Source organism: Girardinichthys multiradiatus, chromosome 4 (assembly GCF_021462225.1).
Source record: "Girardinichthys multiradiatus isolate DD_20200921_A chromosome 4, DD_fGirMul_XY1, whole genome shotgun sequence".
Classification (NCBI taxonomy): Eukaryota; Metazoa; Chordata; class Actinopteri; order Cyprinodontiformes; family Goodeidae; genus Girardinichthys; species Girardinichthys multiradiatus.
The window spans coordinates 45,711,651-45,732,806 of NC_061797.1; the positions used below are offsets into that span (position 1 = coordinate 45,711,651).

The 21,156-nt window shown below is 40.0% G+C and overlaps 1 protein-coding gene across 4 annotated transcripts in view; it reads right to left on the reverse strand.

Moving 5' to 3' along the window:
• Positions 1-325: 325 nt before the first annotated feature.
• The window catches only part of lingo1b (leucine rich repeat and Ig domain containing 1b), a 42,464-nt gene continuing 21,633 nt past the window's right edge, over positions 326-21,156 (reverse strand). For 3 of the 4 annotated variants that reach the window (XM_047364135.1, XM_047364137.1, XM_047364133.1), the window contains one exon: positions 326-3,547. In XM_047364135.1, the coding sequence (XP_047220091.1) occupies positions 1,688-3,535 (1,848 nt within the window). In that variant the 5' untranslated portion in view covers positions 3,536-3,547 and the 3' untranslated portion in view covers positions 326-1,687. Of the gene's footprint in view, positions 3,548-19,885; positions 20,239-21,156 lie in introns of those variants that run through there. The other variant, XM_047364134.1, reaches the window with a different exon arrangement.

A 21,156-nucleotide genomic window follows, 5' to 3' on the forward strand; every position in this document is an offset into this window, starting at 1 on the left:
ATGTTACGGGAATAAAAAGCAAAATAAATCGCTTGGAGGTCAAATACATTTTGAAAGTACCGTAGACCTTGCAACAACATGTTCAAAACATTAACATGTCATTTCTTGGTTAAATATGCATAATTATTTATGTCAAAAATGTAAAGATTTAAACCTCACTTGCATATGCCAACATAGAGATACTACACAAATGACATGTTTTAAAGGTATTTTAAAAGTGTTCCCTCATAGTGAGCCTTTTATTGAGGCAATTACCTTTCTGAAAATTACTTGCAGTACCATATATTTTTCATTCTTACCCATTTAGTATAAAATAAATAGCCTGTTGTATAAAATGTCCTTTATTTTAATAGAATTTCCATTTGCCCATCGCTTTTCAACATGTATTTAGAGGTTAATGAACTCATTATTTTAAGAGCAGACCTTGACTGTGAAATAAATTGGACAACATAAAATCCTTATGAAACCTGTAACTCCATATTACATATAAATATTGAGTATTGCTTAGGAGAAAATTGGAAAATTGGTTCTTAAGGCAACAAGTAAATAATGTCACTACCTTTTGTGGTGACATCTAAACAGTCAAATAGGAACAAATCAACATTGTTGTATTTTAAAGATTTTTACTCAGAATATTTTCAAGAGTGTTGTTGTGTGCTAAAAGCAGTTACACCCTTTTTCAGTTAAATACATCAAAAACATGTTTACTGAATATTTTACTCTGCTCTTTGGATTGCTCAAAACCCACAGCTATCAAAAGCATTACTATTATGCAATAGCGTAATATACACGGAAGAATAAAATACAGAAAAGGTATGTATATCACAACATTTAAATACATTTAATGACAATCTTCCTTTGCTGACAGAGAGGAGCAGAAAGTTATTTTTTTCTCATCTAGTGTGGTAACATGCACACTTTCAACTGTAACGTCACCAGGTTAGCCAAATGCCTCACCTTTTGAGAGAGATGGGAGCAATTTTAATCAACTGATTAAATGATTTTGAAAAATATTGGAAAGGCCACTGTTGACAGACTGTTCTGTCCATAATTAACAAACCGCTGTATGTTGTTTATTATATGAAATTACACTACTGAAAGCCATAAGTACTTTTTTAGTCTTTGTTTTTTGCAATTGTAGGGTCTATTTCTTCAAAGTACATGTATAATTTGTAAAAAAAAATATGGCAACCTAAAAGGAAAGCTCTTGTGTTGTACTTTGCCTTTGACTGAAAAAACAAAAAAAAGATTGCTTTGATCTCAGTATTTCAGGCAAGAAAGTATGGGCTCATATAACAGGTTGCTGTGCTTTTAACAACTTTAAAATAGCCAACAGAAACAAAGAATATACCCAAAATAATATTCAACTTCTTCACTGTAGTAATCTGCTTGTCATATACTGTAACTGTGCTTTATTCATATGTAATCTGTTTTTGGTACCACACAGAAATCATGTAATTATGTGCATGTTAACATATTGTACAGTACATACATGTACAGAAATCTGAAGCAATGTCCAACATTTATTTTTAAAGATTCAGTCCCTGAATTAAACAAAATGTCAAAGGTATAGTGTCTAGATACATTTGCTGCTGTGCTATTGCTCACAAACGGATTACATGTTTTAGACAAGAACAGTATGCATCCTGACTGCAGTTTGTAAGCTTACATGACCTCCTTTAAGAGTTCACATGATTTTCATGTTGAATTGTACAGGTGCCTCAGTTGGACTGGCCTCCTCTGTGTCCTCTTTACGTGGCACATATTCAACCTCAATGCTTGACTTTGTGTTGTCTTTCCCTCTGCTCCAGAGGAATAATATTACAAGACAGAAGAGGACCACGCCAAGAAAAGAGATAAAGCCCATGGTAGTAGCAATGATAAGTGTCTTCACATCAAATGGGAATGGAACTGTGGTCCTGGTCACATTAGCACCTTCATCACTGGGCTGGTTGGAAATAAAAGCAAATGTCTTGTTTGGCTGGTGGGGCCAATTCGGGGAGTAGCTGTGCACAAAAAGGTGAGCAGCTTTGGTGTCATTGCCAGCTGCATTGCTTGCAATGCACGTGTAAGTGCCATTGTCCTGGATCTGGGCATAGCGTACCTCCAGTGTACCCTCTCTGGATACAGAAAGTCTTGACCCCATAGTCTTTGTAGTAATGTACTCCTTCTTGGGCGATAGCCACATTATCACTGGAGCGGGATCACCCTCAGCCTTGCAAGTGAAATGAACAGTAGTTCCTTCATCCACATGGTTTTCCAGAACCTTGTAATCCACAATCTTTGATTTCTGACATATGAAGTAGTCAGGAGGCAGTACGTCTGGGAAATCTTTGAACTCTTTTCCTTGCACAATCTCAGGTGAAGCACAAATGGGCTGCTGTTTGTTAAAGTTAAGCCTCCACCTCCGGCGGAAGACCCATAGCAAGCGGCAGTCGCAAGCCAGAGGGTTTTCATACAAAGCCAGGGTCTCCAGGTTTCCCACTGAGTGAAAAACAGATTCCTCAAGGGTGCTCAAGCTATTTCTTGACACATTAAGAATACGGAGGTGGTTGAGTCCACGGAAAGAGTAAGGCTCAATAGCCACCAATTCTCCGCCAGCTAAGTGAAATGCCTGGAGCTTTTGTAGACTAAAGAGTCGGTTTCCTTCAACAGTATGAATAGGATTGAAAGACAGATTCAAAAACCGGAGATATCTGAGATGACTGATGGCTTCATAGGGGATGGCAGACAGATTACAGTATGAGATAGACAATGATGTGAGGTTAAGTCCATACAGGCTTTGTGAGGCCATAATATTCAAGGCAGGCATATGAGCAATCTCCAGTACTCTCAGTCGATACAGCCTTTTAAAGGAGAAGTCCCTTATGTCAGTGACGTTCAGATAACGTAATCGAAGTGATAACAGGTTATGAACATGGCTAAGGGCATCAGTGGGAACTGAGCTCAGTTTGTACCCTTCAATGTTGAGGCTTTCGAGATTGCTGAGACCATGAAATGATCTGTGCGATATGAAGACTAGGTCATTGTCCCCAACTTCCAAAGACCTCAGGTTGTACAGCTCTTGGAACATATAGTCAAGCAAAATTACAATTTTGTTCTCACTTATATCCAACTGTGTGAGATTGGTCAGGCCTGTGAACACTCCTAGCTGAATGAGCTTTAGCTCGTTGTTGCGCAAGCCTAGAGTTCGAAGGTTCATTAGGTTGCTAAAAGCCCCGGGCTCGATGGATGATATAGTGTTTTCGTTCAGTTGCAGCTCCTCCAGCTGAGGGTAATTAATGAACTCCTCAGGCCCCAGAGTCTTCAGACGGTTTTTGCTGAGGTCTAGTAATCTTGTTTCAGTAGGGATGCCCTCTGGAAGAGCTGCCAGCCTTCTTCGATGACAGACAACGGAACGCTCCTGGCCATTGCAGTCACATTTTGAAGGGCAGCCAGTAGTGGAACCTGAAAGGACAGTGCCCAGCATCAGGATCAGGATGGGCTGCCAGCATGCCACCAAGTAGCTGTGCCCTCCTGCCTCTCCAGACACCATCCTACTGCTTACCTGTGGAAACATAGACAAATACAGCATTTTGATGTTTTTATTTAACCTTATGAAGTATATATTTTTTCACTAAGAATATTTGTATGATTAGACTGATACAAACATAACTATTTGAGGAAATGCATGAAAAAATACTAAAATTTGCTGCATTTGAATTATGATAAAGTAGTGTCCTGAAAGGACGGCATCTGTATCATCCAATCATGTTTTTCTGTTAATAAAAAAAACAAACAAATACATTGTTTGGAAATTTAGGACAGAAATTGTCAAGTAATAAAGACATTATTTAATAAATGTATGTCTTATGATTCACAAAGTTATTGGTAGATCATTACTCTTAAATACCTAAGACATTCATTGCAACCCAGATACACTTGTTGCATCAAAAAACCTTTTCACAAGTAAAACCGAAAATCTCAATTTTTCTTTGTATCAGCATGCCTTTTCAAACCTATAAGTCCGATTTTCCTTTGTCGTGCATTTTATTTTGTTAGGGGGAGGTTCAGGAATCAGTCAATGAAAGGCTTGGCCATACAGTGCAGCTACCCTCCTTTACCACAGACTTGAGTTTGCTGAAAACCATAAATTTTCGAAGTTTGCTAGTTTCCTACACTTCAATGAAATATCAATTTAATTTTTAAAGAATGAAAACCTTTGAAGTGTTTATACTCTATCCAAATATTTATCGGTGTGGGCAGTGATGAGGCAATACTGATGATTTCATCTGTAAACTTACATTACTCTAATATTTTTTTAATGTTAGGGTAGATAACACTTATGGTCTTTTTTACAGCTATTAAAGGAGCATTTTTTTGAAAAAAAAAATCTTACTGAGTATAGGACAAAATATTATATAAATTCTGATGTTGTAGGAATATTATATATCAGACAACTTAGATTTAATGATCTGTTGTCAAAAAAGTTCAGTTTGTATGTAAAAAGCATGGCGACGAGTGAAGAGGCTTTTTCTACACTGCCCCTCTGTGGCTTGACTTATAGCAGTGTCTCCGGACACCTCTCACCCTGTCATAGTCTTTTCTCAAAAGATCTGTCTCTAAATACACCAACAAACACCCTGGTATTTGATCAAACTAGACAAAATGCATTGACAGAGAAAGTTGGGTACCTTCTGGATTTAGATGCATCACCTTTACCTCATGGAACAACACTGCAGATATGATACTTCAATACAATGTAAAGTAGTCATTGCACAGCTTGTGTAACAGTGCTATTAATGTATAAAACGCTGGCAACAAAAGTGAGTGTAGCCCTAAGTGAAAATGTAAAAATTGTGCCTTATTAGCCATTTTCCTTCCCCTGTGTCATGTGACTTGTGTTACAAAGTCTCAGGTGTAAATGGGGTGCAGGTTTGTTCAATTTGGTGTTATCGCTCTCACACTCTCTCATTCTGGTCACTGGAAGTTCAACTTGGCACCTGATGGCAAAGAACTCTCTGAAGATCTGAAAAAAATAATTGTTGCTCTACATAAAGATGGTCTTGGCTAGAAAAAGATTGCCAACACCCTGAAAGTGAGCTGCAGCACGGTGGCCAAGAGCGGTTTTACAACAGTTTCACCAAATAGTTTTCACTCAGAACAGGCCTCAGTTGGTCAACCAAATTTGGACATTTTCAATTAGGGGTGTACTCACTTTTGTTGCCAGCGGTTTAGACATTTTGGCTGTGTGTTGAGTTATTTTGAGGGGACAGCAAATTTACCTTTATACAAGCTGTACACTCACTACTTTACATTGTATCAAAGTGTCATATTGTCATTGTTATCCCATGATTAACAAAAATGTGAGGGGTGTACTTACTTTTACGAGATACTGTAAATACAAATCTGAAAAGTGTGCCATGCAACTCAACTCTGAACAGCTTTTGTTTCTCTGCTGAAGAGTATACCAGCAGCATGATGCTGCTACTCCCATGTGTCAACATAGAAATGCTGTGTTTACAGAGATGTGCAATATTAATTTTCCACCACACATAACCCTTTTCTATGTGGGCCAAAAGGGTTAGGTGATCCTAACCCTAACCCCAACTGGCTGGATGGACTTTAACAGCCGTAATGCCTATAGCTGATTTGTATGTTTAATGTTAAAAAAGCTCACTTGGTGGTGGCAACATTGAGTAATTCTGCAAAAAGAAAATGTCAAAAAATTTAAATCGATATTGTTATGGCCACTTTGAGCAAAGTATAGTTTTTTTCCTTAATATTGAGCAACCCTATGAGTTACCTATTTAAACGGTCAATGCTTGCATATCTATTTAAACAATCTTATATACAGGTTTAAAAGTCTGTAACCTTATTGGTCTGCCCCAGAGGTGGGGAGTAACTTGTTACATTTACTCTGTTACATTTGCTGACCAAAGATGCATCTGCTGCCCACTTGTAAGACTGCTTTGAAGAGAGAAAAGCCTAAGATCAGGGATATAAAGGTCTGGGGAGGAATCAGTTCTCTCTTTGCAGTAATGTTTTAAGTGTACTGACTGGGACATGTTTAAACAATTGTGTGGTGATGATTTGGACTCATTGGTGAATGTAACATGCTCTATATTAGCTTTTGAAGGAATATAATTTTCCGGTGTACGCGACTGCTAAGTGTTAAACTTTATCCAAACAACAAGCAATGGGTTTCCAAATCAGTCAAGTCTTGTCTATAGAAGAAATCACATAAGTTTAAAGAGGGAATTATATTTGATCTGCATTGAGCAAGGAATTAATTAAAACTTGAAATTTTGCAAGCAATGCAAAAGTACAAATCTGTATTGGGGAAAGAAATAAAACTAGCCTCAAACAAACTTTGTTGACCTTGGTCCAGTATGAAAATTATTGCAAGCCATCAGAAACCACTCTGCTAAACCTGCTTTTTTAAACACTTTGGTTTTAATGGGGCACATACCAGGCTTTTATTTGTGGATTTTTCCTCAGCTTTTAATAGAATTCAACCTCATATTTTAATCAAAAGGCTCCATGAACTGTTTGATTTAAGCAATAGTTTACTGGGGTGGATTCTGGAACATGACAGAGATGGACAGTAATTAATTGTCTCTCAGATTTTAAATGTACTTCAAGTGTACTTCAAGTGTCAGGGCCGATATAACGACAGATACATCATAAAGTACGCTGATGATTCTGTGATTGTTAGTCTGCTCCAAGAAAACGAAAGCAGCCATGGCCCAGTAATCAATGACTTTGTGAAATAGTGTGAGGAGTCTCATAAGACTGCCTTTCATCTTAATATTGATAAGACTAAAGATATGATTATTGATTTTAGGTCAAGCACAAAGTCACTTTAAATAAAGATCAAGCCGTTGAGAGTGTGCACTGTTACAAATACATTAGGAACTGTTTAGATGACAAATTGAATTTTGAAGTCGACTGTGAGTCAGTGTGCAAAAAGTCACATCAGGACCTCTTCTGCTTGAGGAAACTGCCATTTTATTATCGACCGAACCATTTTGACCCTTTTTATTGTGCTTTATCAAATTCATTTTAGCCTTGTCCTATGTGTCATGGTTTGGTCCTACAACTCTGGAAGAGAGGAGTTCCCTTCAGCAGGTTGTGTAACTGTCGTCTAGACTGATTGGGGAGCCCCAACATTCAGTCGCATCCCAGTACAGCAGCCAGGTACAGCGGATTGCCACTTCTGTATTTAGTGATGATTTTTATCCCCTTTTACAGAGAGTTTCAGCTTCTTCCCTCTGTTAGTCCCAAACTTTAGGGCCATTTAGAGCTGAAATGATACTGCCACTCTCAATGGATCTCAATGGTTTTTTTAACGCATTTTTTTAATGGATTTTTTTAAGTCAAGATTATTTCACTTTTATGTTTTTTTTTTTTACTCGTTGATTTTATAAAGATTTCATTTTTCACATATTTATCTTATTTTCAAGTCTTGCTTTTATCATCTGTGTCCTGCTTTGATTTGATTTATGGAGCTTGGAGCACTTTGAGTACTGTTATATTCATTTGAATGGTTCTGGGGTTGGTAAGATGTATGAATTTGTGAATGTTTTGGACCACAGCAAAACAAATCCAGCTACATGTATCAATAGAGTAACATTGAACCTTGAACTTACAGGAAATAGTAAATGTTGTCACTGGAAGCACTTTGCACTGATCTAATGTGTACATTACCTAATTATGCTATGAATCAGAAAAAGGCGGACCCAAGATTCAGCCAGACACAGTACTGAAAGTTTAAAAGGTTTATTCAGCCACAGGAAAACGTCACACAGGTAACACTCCTCACAGCTTCCAGGAATCACTGAGGCAGAAAGAGGGATTAGTGACTTGTAGTCTCTCCAGATTTTGCAGGGATCAGAAAAGTCACTAACCTGCTTCAAGTCGGGGCTCCACGAAGGGCTTGACCTGAGAAACGTGGAACGTGGGGTGAATCCTCATGGAATGGGTTGGGTAATCTCAGTCGTACAGCGACAGGGTTGATGATCTTAGAGATTGGGAAAGGTCCAACAAAGCGGGGTGCCAATTTCCGGGATTCTACCCTTAATGGGAGGTCCTTGGCAGAGAGCCAAACATTCTGCCCCACCTGGTACTTAGGGGCAGGGATCCGTCTCCGGTTGGCCATTCTTGACTGAACCAGTGACATTCTGATCATTGATCTTCTGGCCTTTCTCCATATTCTTTGGCACCTTAGGGCAGCCGCTTGGGCGGACGGAACATTAGCTTCTCTCTCCTGAGCTGAAAACATGGGTGGCTGGAAACCAAACACAACATGAGACTGAGGATGAAACCCTGAGGAAAGACTAACAGAAATTCCCAACAAAGAACAAAACTCCTTCCAGAAACGTGACACAAATTGGGGTCCTCTATCGGAAACAATGTCATTTGGGATTCCATGGAGCCTGAAAACTTCTCGAGTCAATATCTCACCCATCTCCTTAGCAGATGGAAGCTTCTCCAACGGCACCAGATGAACCATCTTTGAAAATCTGTCAATTATGGTTAGTAGTACAGAGTGACCATTAGAAACCGGTAGACCTGTCACAAAATCCATCGCAATATGTGACCATGGGCGAGGGGGAATTGGCAAAGGGTGCAACAACCCCGCAGGGGGGCGACGAGAAGGCTTGGCTCGACAACATTGAGTGCATTCAGCAACAAAGTCTTTGACATCCTTGACCAGCGATGGCCATCAAAACTGAGTTCGAACTGTCTGAATGGTTCTGCTGATTCCTGGATGACAAGCTAAACGAGAGCAATGACAAGACTCCAGTACCTTAGGCACAAGGCGTTCAGGGACAAAACAGCGGTCAGGTGGACATGATGGTGGGATAGGCAGATCCCTAATGGCTTCCTGGACCTCCCTTTCCACCTCCACTCGGGACACAGACAACCTGACGGTTTCAGGAAGGATAAACTCCTCTTCACCCGCAGACTGAGATTCTTCAGGCTCTTGAATCCAGGATAGGGCGTCAGGTTTGCCATTTTTACTCCCTGGCCTGTAAGACAGGGAGAAATTGAAACGACCGAAAAACAGAGCCCACCTAGCCTGTCTGGGGTTTAGCTGTTTTGCTGATTTCAGGTACTCCAAATTCTTATGGTCAGTCCACATCATAAACGGCTCCTTAGTCCCCTCCAGCCAATGTCTCCACTTTGTCAATGCCAACTTGACAGCCAATAACTCTCTGTCTCCCACGTCGGAATTCCGCTCAGCCTATGACAGAGTCCTTGAAAAGAAGGCACATGGGTGAACACGATCATCCTCACCTCTTTGGCTTAATACAGCTCCGACCCCAGTGCTTGAGGCATCCACCTCCACAATAAACTGTCTCTCTGGGTCAGGAGACCGTAACCCTGGAGCTGACGTGAAGAGTTCCTTTAACCTATTGAAGGCCTTCTCTCCATCCTTATTCCACACACATTTCACCTTGGAAGAGGTAAGAGCGTTTAGGGGAGTAGCAACCAGGCTGTAATTTCTAATAACCTACTATACAAGTTTGCGAAGCCCAGAAATCTTTGAAGCTGCTTGCGATCAGTTGGAACAGGCCATTCCAATACGGCCTTAACTTTAGAGGGGTCGACAAGCACTTGATCTGGGGAAATGATGAAGCCCAAAAAGGAAGTGGTAGTTATGTGGAACTCATATTTATCTGCCTTGATGAACAACTGGTTTTGGAGAAGACGCAGGAGAACAGCTCGGACATGTTTTCTGTGGGTTTCCAGATCTTGAGAATAAATCAGTATGTCATCAAGATAAACAAATCCGAATTGACCCACCATGTCTCTTAGAACGTCATTGATCAATGACTGAAAAACTGCAGGAGCATTAGTAAGTCCAAATGGCATGACCTTGTATTCATAATGGCCCGTAGGCGTATTGAAAGCCGTTTTCCACTCACCTCCTTCTCTGATTCGGACCAGATGATATGCATTCCTTAGATCCAGCTTAGAAAATATCTTGGCTCCATGGATCTGATCAAAAGCTGTGTTCATGAGTGGTAAGGGATATCTATTTTTAACTGTTATCTCATTAAGGCCTCTATAATCAATGCATGGTCTCAATGAACCATCCTTCTTCCCAACAAAAAAGAACACAGCACCTGCAGGACAGGAAGAGGGTTGAATGTGCCCTGCCTTTAATGCCTCATCAACATGACTCTTCATGGCCCTGTGCTCTGGACCAGACAATGAATAGGTTCTGCCTTTAGGGGGTGATGTGCCAGGAAGCAATTCAATAGCACAATCATAAGGTCTATGGGGTGGCAGAACTGTGGCCTTGATTTTATTAAAAACCTCCTTTAAATTATGGTATTCTTGCGGTACCTTGGATAAATCCGGATATGTCTCCTCAACCTCATTCTCCACACTGATCTCCGTAGCAGCAGACAAAGACAGTCAGCGGAACATGACTCAGACCAACCCAGAACTTCTTTTTTCTTCCAGTCAATGTGAGGGTTGTGTTTCTGCAACCAGGAGGCCCCTAGGACTACAGGAAGTTCAGGTGAATTAATGATCATAAAAGTTACTTTTTCTTGATGATTACCTCCAACTGTTAAGGTAATCTCCTCCGTCCTGAGATGTGAATTGTTCATGCTGTGACCATCCAAAGCTAGCACGTTTCTTGTGTCAGCTGACGGAATAAGTTTTATGCCGTTCTGATTTGCAAATGTTTCGTCCATGAATTCAGTATCTGCTCCTGAATCAATAAACACGGCCGCCTGGAGAGTCAAAGAAGAGGTTTGAAAATGGGCAGGAAACAAGAAGGAGGAGGCAGATAGTTGACTTCGGCTCAATAGAGACCTCCTTTCCTCTGCTGAGCTTGTCCTTTTAGTGGACACCTGAGTGCTAAATGTCCCTTCTCTCCACAATAAAAACAGAGCTTGAATCTTCTCCGACAATCTTTCTCCTCAGGGGTAATCTTGGTTCTGCCCAATTGCATGGGCTCACAATTATCATTTTCCTCAGTGAGAGGTGACCGACTCCTTCTCTCATACCGGTGTGCAGAAACCTGAGTTAATGATGAGCGACCCTTCTCATGGCGCTTCTCCTTCCTTCTCTCTGCCAGCTGAATATCAATGCGAGCAGCCAAATCCTCGAGTTGTTTCAGGGAAGAAGGATAGTCACGGGTCGCTAGCTCATCCTTGATGTCTTCGTTTAATCCTTTCAGGAATGCATCCATTTGTGCTACCTCATTCCAACGGCTCTGCAGCCAACAAATGAAAGTCAATTATAGGTCGAGACAGGCCGATCACCACTCGAATGAGTTCCTTGGAAAAAGTTTCATAAAGATTACAAGATGCAGACCTGTTATGCCATTCAGCAGTTCCCCACTGTTTTGCCTTTCCTGCCAGCAGAGATATAACAAACGCCACCTTGGAACGTTCAGTGGGAAAGGATGACGGCTGAAGCTCAAAATTAATTTCACACTGAGTTAGAAAAGCTCGACATTGGTCTGAGTCTCCCCTGAACATCTCAGGTGGAGAGAGGCGTGGCTCCCTTACCTCTGCTGTTGTCCGTGTTACTTGGGCGTGGTTTCTTTGTGATGGTTGCGGCTCGGAGACAAGATTGCCAGAACGTAATGTGGAAATTATTTCCTCCATGCCGGAACCCAACCAGGAAAGGGTCTCATCAACGTGGGTACGCCACTGTTATGCTGGCGATGGGTCAATTTCATGATAAAAAGTCTGATGGATGAGACCTACCTAATTCTGATTCTCACAGTTGGAACTAAAACGTTACTAAGATATGCTGCTCCCAATGTCAGTTACTGAATATGACCTTCAGCCTAGCCTTTCGATTTTAGTTAACTGGCAATGTTTTTCTAGTTTTAACAATCCAGTCAATTTGCTTGAATCCCGTTGATGCCTCGGCGGATTTTGTCTTAAGAATGCCTCAAATACAAAACCATGTTTAATAAAATATTTGGCTATATCATAGTATAATTATTTTTTTTTTTGACTGGATTAAAGGGAGAGAGATGGGCTGGAAAGTGGTATTTGTGAAACACTGCTATCAAGTATACGCCATTCTGACCATTAACAAAGCAACAAAGCATTTCAAAGAAAAAGAAAAATACAATTAGCTTGAGAATGGCCACTTAAAATATTTCTAAAAAAATGTTAGAGAAATGGTTCCTTGTTCCCTGCAAATTGTCTTTCTTAACTCATGCACAAAATGTTGATATTAGGGCTATTTGTGAAGTTTACCCTTCAACTTTGACTTTAGGGCTTTAAAATATGTCAATCAGTGGTAAAAACATATTCCATCTGATACCAGTGTATCAAAAAACAATTATCTTGTGCTGTTTCCAAAATCCCATTCTAAAACATTCAACATTTCATGAAATGTGGTCAAGCAGACTGACAGATAAATGGTGCTATGTAAATGGTGTTTCATCTACAGTCCCTTTAGCTGGGTATGCTCTGTTTGACTATCTTTACATGTAATTGATTTTACAAATACTACTAGATTCTGCTTTATTTCACACTGATAAGTGTACAGTTTGTGGAAATTGAGTAATAAGGTACTGAGATGGGAACAGCTGTCTACAACTTTATGTTGAGTGTTTAGTCAAAGCTGTAGGTATTGCACAAGGCATACACACCCAATGAAAATTCACAGAAATACAGGTAAGGCTCTTCTTTCTTAATAATTTTTAGAAGTAAAACTTGAGAGTTACACTTCATTTTTTCAAACTTGAAACCCTGATGTTTGCATGTTTCTGTATTTGTTCTGGTCCAAAATGAACATTGTCAGAATCATGCATTGAACAAGAGTACAAGGATCTTGTCTCTGTGGAATTATCAGGGATGTGACTGGTAGTCAACAAAGCAGGAACCCAAAGTCAACATACAACACAGTAAAAAGAAATAAAGGGACCACTCCAGGTTAAGATAAAATATTGCAAAGAAACCACCGAATAGATTAATAAAAATATAAAATCCATACAAAATCTTCACTCTGATCACATCATTTCCATAATAGTATGCCCTGCTGTGCTGACTTCTAAGCCACCAAAGCACACAAAGATGAGGCACCCTGAGTTCTCCATCCAACTACTGTTGCCTCTTACTGTCTCATATTTTGCATAAAGCTGTTGTTATTAAATTTAAATGAGGATGGTTGCTGCAGAGCAGCAGGATTGTGACCTTCTGAATACATTTGTAGAACGCAAATTTGAGTATCCAGTCACAGATCTGCCTCTGACTGTCACCTCTCCATCCAGCAGACATTGCATAAACACTCATAGTCTGGGATTCTTCACCACAATCATGCTACCCCATTTCTTTTAATGTTGCCCATTATGGAGCTGCATATGTATCCAAGACATATCCTATTATGGAAAATGTTTTGATAGCAACATCCCAGATGTTTTCTGGCTGGTACACCTATTTCTTATATCTGGGCCATCACAAATGAACTGTTATGTGCAGACGTGCCTTGGTTGTAGCTGTAAATAAACTGGCCTATAATTAGAACTCAGTATAAAGAAATGAAGCCACACTGACCAAACAGAAGGCCACGTAAAAGTCATATTTTTTTTTCCACATTTTTTAATTCTGTTCAATTTTCCCAAAATCTTGATGTTTGTAAACTCTGATGATTTATGACGTACCACCTCTTATACTATTGCATCTAGTCAACTTAGATCTGATTCCAAATTTATAGTGACAATTTTTATTTATTTTTAAAACTGTGCCAGTAATATATGCAAGCAGTGTGAAAACTAGTGCAAAGAAATTAATGGCTATTGCTCCACCTTTGTTTATCTATTTGTTTCATCTGGGATAAAATAGATTCAAAGAAACAACTTTATTGTGACTGTATTAAATAAATATTGTATTAAATTGATTGCATATGCAGACCAGCCATACCATCAAGAATACGGACTGGTAAAGTGAGTAACACTGCTCATTTTGTTACATCGGTATGTTCTGCTTTGAAAGCCTGCAGTTTTACAGATCAAGCTTGCCCCCACCCCCACATAACAAAACACTTCTTATCAGTCTTTTCCTTTCCAACAGAGCATTGGGCTGCACAGAAAAGGCTTAAATTGCCATGCACATTACAACATAGAGTCTGATATGTTCACTATGCCTTCAAACCTGAATACCAGTGGGATTGGATCTGATTGCATACATTGGTGACAAGCCATAGCCACAAAGGCTCCACCTTACAATCCGTAGGGGCTCAATAGCGCATTGCTAAACCCTACCAGACTCTCTAAGATACTTCCTTATGTTCATTGAATATGTTGTGACTACTTAGTTTTTTTTACAGCATGAGTGTTATGCATATGTTAAAAACGTTGATGTATACACAAATTTAGCACTGTCTCCTTGCAGCAAGAAGGTCTCAGGTTAGAATTCCGGCATGGAGTTTGAATATTTTCTCTCTGCATGTGCGGGTTCTCTCAGCATACAAGTGCTTTGAGTGCTCGGTACGACTTGAAAAGTGCTATATACAGGGGTTGGACAATGAAACTGAAACACCTGTCAAGGGATGTTCGGGTGCTAACCCGGATTGTATCCAGAAAACATAAAACCACGGCTGCCCAAATCACGGAAGAATTAAATGTGCACCTCAACTCTCCTGTTTCCACCAGAACTGTCCGTCGGGAGCTCCACAGGGTCAATATACACGGCCGGGCTGCTATAGCCAAACCTTTGGTCACTCATGCCAATGCCAAACGTTGGTTTCAATGGTGCAAGGAGTGCAAATCTTGGGCTGTGGACAATGTGAAACATGTATTGTTCTCTGATGAGTCCACCTTTACTGTTTTCCCCACATCCGGGAGAGTTACGGTGTGGAGAAGCCCCAAAGAAGCGTACCACCCAGACTGTTGCATGCCCAGAGTGAAGCATGGGGTTGGATCAGTGATGGTTTGGGCTGCTATATCATGGCATTCCCTTGGCCCAATATTTGTGCTAAATGGGCGCGTCACTGCTAAGGACTACCAAACCATTTTTGAGGACCATGTGCATCCAATGGTTCAAACATTGTATCCTGAAGGCGGTGCCGTGTATCAGGATGACAATGCACCAATACACACAGCAAGACTGGTGAAAGATTGGTTTGATGAACATGAAAGTGAAGTTGAACATCTCCCATGGCCTGCACAGTCACCAGATCTAAATATTATTGAGCCACTTTGGGGTGTTTTGGAGGAGCGAGTCAGGAAACGTTTTCCTCCACAAGTATCACGTAGTGACCCGGCCACCATCCTGCAAGAAGAATGGCTTAAAATCCCTCTGACCACTGTGCAGGACTTGTAGATGTCATTCCCAAGACAAATTGATGCTGTATTGGCCGCAAAAGGAGGCCCTACACCATACTAATAAATTATTGTGGTCTAAAACCAGGTGTTTCAGTTTCATTGTCCAACCCCTGTAAATCATTTATTTTTACATATATAAATGTTCAATTTAAATTCTTTGCAAGACAGTTATGTTTAAACTGTTAGTTGTAGCAGATTTCCAACTCCTACAACTAACTATTGTTATGTTGCTAATATTACAGTGAGGCTTAAATATTGTGGCTGTTTATGAAAAACTCCAAACTCTTCAAACATATACTCTCAAAAAAATTTGAAAAAGAACATGGCAAGTGTGTGAAAAGGACTTATAGATCAATTAATGAGATACATTAATTGACAGACATGTCTTTTATCCTGTTATTATTGATTGACCAATTTGTTGTGAGCTGTGTTGTGAGCTGTGCGTGCCTAGAACAGCTGCCCCATGTGTGCACCGATGGCGAAGGGCACGCTCTACTTTGGACACAGCTCTGCCCTCCTGCACAGTGGCCTCTTATCCAAACTTCTGTTTAAAGGTGAAGCAAGATGTAGTCTTTGCCTCACTGTGTCCATCCGGACCACAAATGTAAAGCATCTTCTCGCAGAACAAATTCAATCTCAGTCTTCTGCATGCACAATTATGCACTCAGAGGTACCTTGCGCAAATGAACAGAGAGGGGAAATAATCTTGTTAGGACAAACGCTGAGATGACAAACCTACTGCTGTGAATAGCAACGACAAAAGTAAACTAACTGTTACAGTCCGGAAAAGCAGGTGTAGAAAGGAACAGAAGGAAAAAAAAATCAGCAACTATATCATTTATAATGATGCAGCACAACAACCCCTGCATGTTTCAAGCAACACAGGTTTGTTGGCTTTCCCTCTTTCCCTCTAGTTCTGTTGGGGGCAGTAGCAGCCAGCCAGTAGCACATGCAATATCCTCATTTAAATAGGGCTGTCTGCACCTCTTTTGCAGCTGTTATCCATTACACGTGCAATCTTTGAAAATCCGCGCAACATGCCCACTTATTGCATGTGAAGTTTTCTTTCTTTTTTTTTGCACAAGCAATTTAGTGCCCTTTTTTGAGATCTTTGAAGATCAGGCCCTCAGTCCGTTTACCATTTAAATTCATTTCTTTGTAACCAGATTACAATAAATATCATATGAACTGGTCCAATTCTTGGCCAGTTATGTAGAATCTAAATTAGTAAAAATTCATTTCAAGTCGTTTGACATTTTTTTAGTCCATTCCAATCATTTGGTCATAATCAGATCAAATGTATCGTGTCATGTATAGTCTAATAAGAAATCATGTGATCATATAATTAGGGGAAGTTCTTAGTTCCGCTCTTTTATTCCTAAAGTACCAAATTACTGCCAATGTTTTCTTTGGACACTTTACAATACAAACTATAGAAGGTGATATGAAATCCATATTGGTCCAAATTCAATTACATAATTTTCTTCTCAGCCATTTAAGTTAAGTTAAAAGTTCAAGTAAAGGTAAGCTTCAGAGGGCCAATGCCCCATTTGACTCATAATTATGTGATTGCTAACACATTAGCGAGACCCTTTTGAATTAGCATTATTCAGTTTTTGTCAAATTTTGTGTCTATGCGTCTTTGAATTGCATGCTGCTGGGATGATTTGTGCTGGTCCTTTTGCCAATCTTCTCATATCTGTTATGGTGCATAACCATGACATGAGCAGAGTACTTCACATCTATAGAGAGCTTATTGAGCTTTTCAAGGCAAATATTGCCAGAATCAAGTGATGCCAGAACTAAGAGGTCAAACCCAAAGAAGATGACAAGGGCAAATCAGAGGGTAGGTGAAAAAACTAGAGCATAATTGTGCATGTTCAATGCAAATAAACCAAAGAAGACTGGAGCTTTAAAAAGGTCACAGGAATAAATTTAATAATGCAACGTTATGTTTTTAGAGAGACTATAGCTGGAAAAACACCTTTTTACATAAACGGCAGTTTGTCAACAATTATTTTGTAAGGCCTAATTGGTTTAATAAATATTGACATAATGAAAGAAGGAAGGTACAAAAGTTTGCATGGTGTTTAAGAAAATGTTTTAGTTCATTCAAGATTATATGGATTAGCTTCAAGAAGGCTAGTAATCAATCCCATTAATCCAAAATCAATCATCAGCCTAAACCATCCATCTATTCTCTATCCCAGCTTCCGTACAGGGTCGAGGGGGAGCTGGTGCCTATCTCCAGCCGTCTACGGGCGAGAGGCGGGGTATACCTTGGACAGGTCGCCAATCCATTGCAGGGCAACACACAGGACAAACAACCATGCACACACTCACACACATTCACCCCTAAGGGCTATTTAGAGAGACCAATTAACCTAACAGTCATGTTTTTTGGACTGTGGGAGGAAGCCGGAGTACCCAAAGGGAACCCATGCATGCACGGGGAGAACATGCAAACTCCATGCATAAAGATCCCCGGCTGAGAGTCGAACAAAGGATCTTCTTGTGCTTTTTGGAAGAAAAAAGGCAGTGGAGTGTGCAGTGGTACAGTTACTATTTGGTTATCTTTCTGTATTAAAAATAACAATGTTTCTTTTCCTTTTTCAAACATCTTGTCATAGTTTAAAAAAAATGGTGCTAATGAGAAAACTGTTTTTATGGTTTTTGAGTTTTTTTTTTTTTCCATCTTTCAGCTTGCATAAGCTATTGTCTAGTCCATTACATTGGCTAATAAAATCTCATGCATTAAGCATTTTCCTTGGAAGAAATTCATATCCAGTTTGCTGAAGTTTTTTAACTGACTTTCTGTGGGTTTACCTCGTTGTTGTTTGTCTCTGTTGCAATTAATCAAGTTTATTTGACTAGAAAAGCTGACAAGCCAAGGTGGCCCTAAATTAACAGCTAATGTTACCAGAACCCCAGAGATCCTTTATCTGCTCAAGCTTCTGCTTGCTCTGCTGCTGTAGAAAATACAAGCTCAAACATTTAACCAGAATTTGCAGTTTTTATGTTGACCAGGAAAAAATTAAATAGACTAAATTAATTTCTAATTTCCAAGCCTCGGCCTCCTTCCAACAGCAAATGACTAAGGTCAATGATCATAAATTGAAATTTCACCACTAAGGAAAAGACCCTGTCAAAGGTGTATAAAGCACTACATACTTGCTTGATCTTTATCTGACAAGTTATATTAAATTGCAACGTGGTCTTGTATTTGTTGTGGTAAAATGATAACTACATTTTCTTGAAAGTCTTTTGTAGGCTAAATTTAAAGCTTTACAATTTTAGTAAAGAATTAACATTTCAAACAGTGCAACGTAAGCTTTACAATTTTCCATAGACACTGGCATAATAAGACCTTCAACCCAGACAAAGATACTCATACTGACTCTGACAGTATGTAATGTGGCAACGAATGATTCAAGAGTTCTACAAAACTGTTTACCCAGCAACAGTGACTGTTTCAATTACTCAGTTAGCAATCAGGTGTATTTGGAAATTCAAAGTCATAAACATGGATTTTTAATTTCAGGTCACAGAACTTCTTTTAATTAATTTGAGGCTGTGGACGGTCTGATACAATGATGTGCATGAATATTACCCAGAAAAGAGAATGCAGTCAGCTATTATAACCTGACAAGTGAGTCCCAATTAAATGCTTCGGCATAGTTCATAAAATCCTGACTCAAACAACAGTCAGTTTCCTCAGAAACTGTTGGAGGTCTTTTACGTGCAGTGGATGTTGCTGCACTGCTAGAAAAGACAGAGGTACAGTCCCTTCATTCGTTTACCTGCTGGAGTGTATCTGCCATGATTATAAAGAAGCTGTAAAAAAAAAGGAGCTACGAGATATTGTTCATTTGGTCTCCATAAATAATCAAACAAAATCACCCCACCACTACAACCCATCCCCCACGCCCACCCTTGCCATCAACAATATACTTCCATCCATCTGTTTAACCTGTGGCAAATCAAACACCTGCAACAGCCTCCCTGCTTCCCACAGGAAATGGCCAGCAGCAAGCGTTTTATGAGAATGTGTGTCTGTCCTGATGATTTTATTACCATTTGAAAAAAGAAACAAAACATGAATGTTGATGAGCAGATTAGGAAGCAACAGCAAACCACCCTGGCAAAAACACTGGGGGTGGAGGGAAAAAAAGGGACACTTTTGCTCTCTTATTTGCACTTTTATGTGTGGCATAAAAAGGCAGCACTAACATAATTTTGTACAGATCTGTGCACAGACAATATAAGCAGAAGTATCTAACATATGTTTTAGTACATTTTAACCATATGCACACACCTTTTGAATGTAGTCCCTCTAAAATTTTTAGGTTTTCAGGATTTTAGGGCAGAGGAGCAATTTGAAGCCTTTCCGGATGACATAGCACAAATAAGACCTAAAGCTTTCATCTGAGGATAAGTCTCCTTCTTTACATCCCCTTCATTTGCCTAGAGTACACAGTTTTATTTCTCACAATAATTTGCTTCTTGCCGATCCCTTGGCCCCACCACTGCACCATAATAAATCTGATCCAGTGACTCAGTGCTCAAAGCCCACCATAGAGACAGAGTACTTACCAGGACTGTCATGCAGAGAATTCTAATTCAGGCAGCTCCATGTTGCCAAGGAAATTCAAAATGCCTCCAAAAGCATGGAGTCGAGAATGCAAGGATTCAGAACGTGCTAGATTAAGAAGGGTAAAAGGAGCATACGCAGAGATGAGAATCCCTTGTCCAAGGGGCATTTGAGAAATGCCTTCGTCCTCTCCAGATGCGCTAAATCCAGCAGCACTGATAGGCTGACATGTAAACACACAGGCGGCTCTGCTGGCTCACACACGCTCACATACATGCTGCACCTAGCAGAGAAAAGAGAGGAAGAGGGAAGGGCAGCTGATGAGAGGTGGAGGGAGGAGCTGCAATGCACTGGGAAAATGAGAGGACTGGAAGAATAGGAGGCACAGAACACAGGGAGCTGAAAAAAGATAAGGAGAAATGTTCTCTTATTGTAACAATGGCATTTGTTCACTGCACTTTTCATTCTTAAAGACTGCTTTGGGTGCTTTACTTGGATTCCAGCTGCTGCAGGAGAAACGGGTAGCATTTAGGGGACAGGGGGCAAGAGATGTGGAGAATAAAATGCATTGTCTACCAGTTTAGATTGCTTGTAAAGGTGTCTATGTGCTTGTTGAGATCCCCCTGCTGTTTTTAATGCATATTCATATTCAAATAATTACAAGCATATTCCAGAAGCCCATTCATCAGGAAAACTAATATGTTTTAAAAACTCTAAGTGACAACAGGGAGCTGAAAAGAGTAACATTTGAATATGTTTGGAGGAAATGAACAAATGTTTCTGATATAAAATATTGGCTGCAAATGATGAGAGAAGAGGATGGATGGGTGTTCTGTTTTAAAGATTTGTTGCCAGAGGATTATTGACACACACACGGCACAAGGCGAGGTAATAATCACATAAACTCAGGTTTGCTGCAAGGAGTGAAGTTTGAGGATGAGGAGCTGAGGTGTAACACTGGTAATGGGAATGAGGGGCTGGCACACCCATACCTTGGCAGTGGCAAGGAGGCCCCATGGCCAGGAAGCATTTACAGGAAATTAGAAGGTGATGATTTAGTGGAGTGAAGGTGGACCTGAAGGGCTCCTGGCCACAGAATGAGAGGTGAAAAAAAACTATAGAGTAACAAACTATCTGCCATGCAAGGTTATTCCTCTGCTAGTTAGCACAAAGTTGTTTTCCGGTTGGAAGGATGGTTGGTCGTTCAAATAGACCTAAAGTGTCCTTAAGTAAAACAATCAGTGACCTTAATGTGACCTTTGGTGTGAAAGTG